This window comes from Siphateles boraxobius, unplaced genomic scaffold (genome assembly GCF_051911475.1).
Source record: "Siphateles boraxobius isolate OS27281-9 unplaced genomic scaffold, OSU_SipBor_1 170, whole genome shotgun sequence".
Lineage (NCBI taxonomy): Eukaryota > Metazoa > Chordata > Actinopteri > Cypriniformes > Leuciscidae > Siphateles > Siphateles boraxobius.
In genome coordinates, this window is record NW_027508778.1 from 157,501 (window position 1) to 164,938 (window position 7,438).

General features: G+C 42.8%; 2 protein-coding genes across 6 annotated transcripts in view; one reads left to right on the forward strand and one right to left on the reverse strand.

Annotated features, from left to right (window-relative positions):
- Positions 1-1,231, reverse strand: part of LOC143740330 (putative proton-coupled zinc antiporter SLC30A4) — a 13,616-nt gene extending 12,385 nt beyond the window's left edge. For all 5 annotated transcript variants that reach the window (XR_013204829.1, XM_077232474.1, XM_077232473.1 and 2 more), the window contains exons 1-2: positions 1,137-1,231; positions 1-428 (exon numbers count right to left, since the gene is read on the reverse strand). Coding sequence is in view for 4 of the 5 variants with exons in the window: in XM_077232474.1 (XP_077088589.1) it covers positions 1-358 (358 nt within the window). In the remaining variant the exon portion in view is untranslated. The remainder of the gene's footprint in view (positions 429-1,136) is intronic.
- A 2,187-nt stretch (positions 1,232-3,418) lies between these two features.
- Positions 3,419-7,171, forward strand: LOC143740331 (biogenesis of lysosome-related organelles complex 1 subunit 6-like). The gene is made up of 6 exons (XM_077232475.1): positions 3,419-3,626; positions 4,083-4,141; positions 4,287-4,410; positions 4,582-4,669; positions 4,735-4,821; positions 6,021-7,171. The coding sequence occupies exons 2-6, from the start codon at positions 4,099-4,101 to the stop codon at positions 6,147-6,149; spliced, it is 471 nt and encodes a 156-aa protein (XP_077088590.1). The 5' UTR covers positions 3,419-3,626; positions 4,083-4,098; the 3' UTR covers positions 6,150-7,171.
- Positions 7,172-7,438: the final 267 nt, after the last annotated feature.

The following is a 7,438-nucleotide window of genomic DNA, read 5'->3' on the forward strand; positions in this document are numbered from 1 at the left end:
CTATCAGCTCGCCCACCATGAACAGGAAGTAGAGCAGAGCGGCGAAGCCCAGTTTCCTCATGATCCTCCGGCGTCGGTCGCTCTCTCGACTCCTCCGGCACCCGTCACACGCCTCCGGCACCAGACTCGACGAGGAGCCCAGGAGCGAGTCGTCATCGTCCAGCACACGCGTGACCGCCGACCCGTTAGCCGTCGGGAGCTCGTCCGACTCTCCGGACACCACTACCTTCAGCTGGCTGAACCGGGGCGTGTCGTCGTCCTCCAGATCCTCCGAGAAGTCGAAGGCGGCGTCGCTGAGGTGCCAGTCCTCCGGCTCGCGGCGAAACACTGACCTCACACGGCCCATCAGGCCCGACATCTGAGCGGATCTCTGCAGCGGCAGTGTGTGAGGAACTGACACTGTCTCGGGGGTTGAAGCGCCTGATTACCTGAAACACAAAAGCTCAGGTCAGCTTTACCAACAACACACAACAGGAAACGTCACCAAATACAGACACGGTCAAATACAGCAACTCGAAAACACACTATTGAGCTCCATTCAGTTCAGTGTTGTTTTTTTGTAGCGCTCTTTGTATAGCGCTTTTCACAATAATCGCACCAGGTTACCTGCAACACAACAGCTCAGGTCAGCTTTACCAACACACACTGTTACAAAGCAACAGGAACCATCATCAAGTGTCATAAAGCAACTCTAAAACAGTCACTATTGAGCTCCATTCAGTTCACTGCTGTTGATACAAATCAATTCACATTTATTTGTAAAGCGCTTTTCACAATACTCATTTCAAAGCGGCTTAACAGAAAATGTTTGAGTCCACATTACAATTTAGAAAGATCTGTTATCAGAGGTGATATAAGTTATGTATTTTAGAAGCGCAATTAGCGAAAAATGTATTAATTTAAACAATGTAATGATTTAAGCCAGAAACAATGAGCTCATTGAAGTAATGAGTACTTGTTTGTTAACAAATGATTATGATGACATTTAGAAAAATGTAGCATTCACTTCAGAGACAATGATGCACAGTTCGTCAGATATGAAACGCTAAAACACAGAGTGTGTTTCGTGTGTTTCAGGACTGAATGTCAGCGAACAGACACAGAAAACAACGAAACATCATTAAAAGAGCACAAACCTTCCTAAACTCTGCCGTTCGCTGGTTCCGTCCATTGCGGGGTGAGTTTGGGGAAATCTCAGAGTCTAGGTGTGTGTGAGTGAGTGTGTGTATGAGAGAGAGTGTTTAATGTTAGTGCGTCCACTCTGCGCGCGTTCCAGCTCTACTGCAGCGCGCGCATTCAAACTTCACACTCATGTGCAAAAGTAACCTGTAATTATAAAATATTATACCTCTTTAGCACACATTTCACTGTATTTGTATCAAGAAAAATTCCTTGTGTTCAAGGTCACTTAGCAATAAAGCTATTTCTGATATTATATTATATTATATTATATTCAGGGGTTAAAGTCGTCCGGAACTGTGTTCCGGCATCTCAGATAAATAATTAAATAAATAGGTTAATTAATCTCAACGAATCTCGCTGGTCCCGAGATGGCCCGACCACCCTCCCCTCCTCCCCGCTGAACGCGAGTGATTATAAACACGTGAAACACACTCACGGTGGCTGAGCGCGGGAAAGTTAGTTTAATGTTCAATATTTCGCCGGACATTGTTTTCCCTTGCCACTGTTCTATAGGGTCGGCAGTCTTACAAAGATATCAATAGCAGGATTAGTTTTAACATTATGTAACCATTATCGACATTAAATATTCGATCAAAATCACCGTGTTGCATATTTATACCTGAGAATGCTTTGGCGCGTTTCCACAACGCATGCCTAAGGGAACGTCTGCCAATTCCACTAACTGCGTTAAACGTAGCCTATAATTTGTATTATTTAAAATTACTTTTCAAATTCCAAAGCTTAGAAGGTTCCTATTGGCAATGCTGATCTGGTAGCCTTGAGTAAATCTAAGAAAATGATTCATAAAACTCATCACTTGAGCCTATGTTTACTTTCTTCACTGACACAGACGGAAATGAAAAGACTATCAGTCAAAGTTCAGCTTTAGATGCAGTAAAATCTTGGGGTGGCACACAAAAACTATAAATCATAATTTCAGAATTGTATTCTACTGTTGTAGTAAACCGGCCTGTAGAAAACTATCAGAAAGACTTAAGGAAACTCCTACTGATATACTTTGGTTTATTGTGTTATATTTAATGTTACTAATGATATTAGTAGGGCCCTACTAATATATATTATATTATATATAATGATATATATTATGTAGATGTGATATATATAAGGGCCCTCGCCCCGCGGCAAATTTCCGGATACTTACATAATTGTGATGAATTTAATCCTTTTTAAGTTATTATTTTGCAGTGTAAGATTACCGTTAACACCTTTAAATATTACATAAATGTATTATGAATTTTTAATAAACTTAATGAGTGTATAAATCAGCAGCAAAAAGTAATTCTTGAAAAAATCTGCACAGTCATTTTATAAAATCTAAATATGTTATAAAAACAAATTACTATTAGTTCTCTTATAAAATTCAATCATGCAATCATACATTTCACAATTTTATATTTATATATTAATGTCAAGAATTCAGAAGTGCATATATACCCTACACTACAAAGAAATAATATACAATTCAATTATGCTTATTTTAAATGTATTGAGCAGGCTAGGTATAACAAAATATATTGGCTTTTAATAATATTTCAGTGCGCAAACCCATGATAACATGAAAAACAGCGCGCGCACAGCGTGTATGCGCATCACGGGTGCAGAATGATGTGCTCAACGCAACATGGAGTCACAGTGTGCAGCGCTGCGCAAGTGCGCATTTAAAAGTTCACGTCACAAAGCGGAGAAATGTCGAGCGCACAAATCCTAGTGCGATTTGTTCCTTCGTTTCACAGTTTTAAATTCCAGTTATTGTGCGTTTGATGCCGATTCATAGTCCTTGTGATGTGTGATGATCTAGCAAGCACACGGCAGTGAGTCGTTTAAAAACAGCAACAAACTCCAACAAAATAAAGTAATTTTATGTGATTTTTTTTTTTTAAGTGATTGTTTGAGGGTTCCCCCACCTACCAAATCCCACTTTAACCACTGATTATATTATATGATATTATATTATATTATATTATATAGTTCGAGCTGATGGTGAGCTGAGCTGATGGTGACATCATTTTTGCATAACTACTTTATAGATTAAATTAACTAATTTAATAATTGTTTATCTTAACGAGCGATCTGAATCAACAAATGAATAATTTCCCTGTTTATCACTGTAAAGCTGCTTTGAAACAATCTGTATTGTATACAAAATAAAGGTGGCTTCACTGGCTTGACTCCGGTACAATCGTTCCGCCAATCGGAGGCTCATCGGCACGTGATTAAAGGCGGAAGTGCTCTCAGAATGGCAGCGCGTCGCGGTGTCACAGTCTCTTTGGTCACATGAGTTTTGGTCACATGATGTTTGTGAGCCGCTTCTGGAAGCCTTTTCACTATCACATCAGGTTTGCTGACCGCCATTAAATACACAAGATAAAAGAAGAATCACATTCATCTGACGGGAATACAACAGGAATGATGCGCTCAAAAGGGTTCGTGCTCAGACACATGTGATCAGTGACGTACACACGATTACTGTGCTTCATGAGGAATCTAACTGTGTGTGTGTGTGTGTGTGTGTGTGTGTGTGTGTGTGTGTGTGTGTGTGTGTGTGTCTCTCTCTCTCTCTCTCTCTCTCTCTCTCTCTCTGTGTGTGTCTCTCTCTCTCTCTCTCTCTCTCTTTCTCTGTGTGTGTGTGTCTCTCTCTCTCTCTCTCTCTCTCTCTCTCTCTCTCTCTCTCTCTCTCTCTCTCTCTCTCTTTCTCTGTGTGTGTGTGTGTGTGTCTCTCTCTCTCTCTCTCTCTCTCTCTCTTTCTCTGTGTGTGTGTGTGTGTGTGTGTCTCTCTCTCTCTCTCTCTCTCTCTTTCTCTGTGTGTGTGTGTCTCTCTCTCTCTCTCTCTCTCTCTCTCTGTGTGTGTGTGTGTGTGTGTGTGTGTGTGTGTGTTACAGAGGCTGCTGGTGACTGATGATGATGGACAGACCACAGGAGGAAAGCGAGCAGGACACCGGTGAACACACACACACACACACACACAAACACAGGCTTCAGAAAACATTTTTTTTGTTTGTTCTTTAAATATCACATTCATAAATGCTAGTCTACTATCAAACCTAGTTGTATGGTTACGTTGATGTTGATGTGTGTGTTTGCAGTGTGTGTCGTGATGGAGGACGTGGTGTGTGTGGATGAGCACACGATCCAGAGACTGACTGAAGGATTCCTGTCTCACTATCAGCCGGAGCTCAACGCCTCCAAGCAAACCCTGCAGGAACTCACGTATGATCACACTGCATATAACACACCACTTCCTGAACACACAGCGTGTGCTAGCACTGATGATCTGTTCATTCAGTCAATCACATCCATCATTTCACCAGACTGCAAAAAAAAGATATTTGAATTCAAAATACTGCACTGTAATTATCCTTTATTTTTTCTTACTTCCAGACAAAATCAAGTTATTTTGCTGGATACGCTGGAGCAAGAAGTCACGAAATTCCGCGAGTGCAACGCCATGATTGATCTGAACGCACTGGTGAGTTTTAATCGCGTGGTTTCTCTCGTAGAAACGTCGTCAGACTGACAGCTGATGTGTTTCAGTTCACAGAGGCCAAAGTTTATCACAGCAAACTGGTGAACATTCGCAAAGAAATGATCGTTCTACACGACAAGACGACCAGACTAAAGGTTTGAGCGGGGACTCTTCTGTAGATCCATGCTTTCCTGCTCTTCATGTTTTTATGGAAGCTTGTTTCTGCCAGGGAATAAAATAAAAGGTAATTGCCACTTTTTTCTCACTATTCTGACTTTTTTCCAACAATTGTGGAATTTAAACTCAGAATTGTGTGAAAAAAAATGTGAATTGCGAGAAAAAAGTCAGAATTGCGAGAAAAAAGGAATTGCAAGATATAAACTTGCTTTTATGACTAACAAAGTCTGAATTTCGAGAAAGTCAGAATTGCGAGATATAAACTTGCGTTTACCAGATAAAAGTCAGAATTGCGAGAAATAAACTTGCGTTTACCAGAAAAAAATCAGAATTGCGAGAAATAAACTTGTTTACCAGAAAAAAGTCAGAATTGCGAGAAATAAACTTGCGTTTACCAGAAAAAAGTCAGAATTGTGAGATATAAACTTGCGTTTACAAGAAAAGTCTGAATTGCGAGAAATAAACTTGCGTTTACCAGAAAAAAGTCAGAATTGTGAGAAATAAACTTGCGTTTACAAGAAAAGTCTGAATTGCGAGAAATAAACTTGCGTTTACCAGAAAAAAATCAGAATTGCGAGAAATAAACTTGTTTACCAGAAAAAAGTCAGAATTGCGAGAAATAAACTTGCGTTTACCAGAAAAAAGTCAGAATTGTGAGATATAAACTTGCGTTTACAAGAAAAGTCTGAATTGCGAGAAATAAACTTGCGTTTACCAGAAAAAAGTCTGAATTGCGAGAAATAAACTTGCGTTTACCAGAAAAAAGTCTGAATTGCGAGAAATAAACTTGCGTTTACCAGAAAAAAGTCAGAATTGTGAGATATAAACTTGCGTTTACAAGAAAAGTCTGAATTGCGAGAAAAAATTCTAAATTGCGAGATATAAACTTTCTTTTATGACAAAAAAGTCTGTATTTCGAGAAAAGTATGAATTGCGAGAAAAAAGTCAGAATTGCGAGAAATAAACTTGCGTTTATGAGAAAAGTATGAATTGTGTGAAAAAAGTCAGCATTGTGAGATATAAACTTGTTTGCGATTGAAAGAAAAGTCAGGATTCCGAGGCAGAATTTTTTATCCCGTGGCAGAAACAAGCTTTCATACTTCACCCTGGGTTAGTAAGCTTTGCCGTTTGAGACGGAATGGCAGATTAAGAGTGAAGAGTGTATGAATGTGTGCAGAAGCGAGCGCTGAAGCTGCAGCAACACAAGCAGAAGGAAGATCTGGAGCGCGAGCAGCAGAGAGAGAGAGAGCTGGAGCGAGAGAGACGCCTCGTCGCCAAACCCGCCAAACGCTCCGGCGACGCCTGAATAGCAGCCCCGCCCGCTGCATACAGACCCCGCCCCTGTCACAGCCCCGCCCGCTGCACACCGACTCCGCCCCTGTCAAGCCCCGCTCTGTCAAGCCCTACCCACTGCCCATCGACTCCACCCCGTCAAGCCGCGCCCACAGACTCCACCATGTCAAGCCCCGCCCACCGACTTCTTCCCTGTTACACCCCGCCCACTGCACACTGATTCCGCCCCGCCCACTGTCCACCGACTCTGCCCCTTTCACTGCACACAGACTCCGCCCCGTCACAGCCCCGCCCGCTGCACACAGACTCTGCCCCGCCCACTGCCCTGCCCGTTGCACACAGACTCCACCCCTGTCAAGTCCCACCCACTGCCCATCGACTCCACCCTGTCAAGCCCCGCCCACTGACTCCTTCCCTGTCACACCTGCCCACTGCACACAGACTCCGCCCTGTCACAGCCCCGCCCACTGACTCCTTCCCTGTCACACCTGCCCACTGCACACAGACTCCACCCTGTCAAGCCCCGCCCACTGACTCCTTCCCTGTCACACCTGCCCATTGCACACAGACTCCGCCCCGTCACAGCCCCCCCGCCCACTGCCCATCGACTCCACCCTGTCAAGCCCCGCCCACCGACTCCTTCCCTGTCACACCCCGCCCACTGCACTCTGACTCCGCCCCGTCACAGCCCCGCCCACTGCCCATCGACTCCACACTGTGAAGCCCCGCCCACCGACTCCTTCCCTGTCACACCCCGCCCACTGCACACTGACTCCGCCCCATCACAGCCCCGCCCAACTCCCATCGACTCCGCCCTGTCAAGCCCCGCCCACCGACTCCTTCCCTATCACCCCCCGCCCACTGTCCACCGACTCCGCCCCGTCCTCTTTAAAACAGATCTGAGAAACCCTTTCAAACGAGCTGGATTCTCTGGGACTAAATGTGATAAAGATGCTCTGGTGATTCTTTATCATCATCATCATCATATTCATGTGTGTTTCTATCCAGATAAATAATAATAAAACTGTAATTAAAGCATTGGTGTGCTCTTTTATTAACAGAATTTATTACCTTACATGATGCTCTTTTAATGTAAACACAAATGTGATAAAACTGTAACACTTTTCAATTATTAACATAAGTTAACATGAACTAACAGCATTTAATGTTCATTTCAGCACTTACTAATACATACTAAAATCCAAAGTTGTTTCTGTTTACATGATTTAATGCCCTAACATGAACAACTGTATTTTTATCAACTAACATTAATATAACTAACATAATAAATGCTGTAAAAAA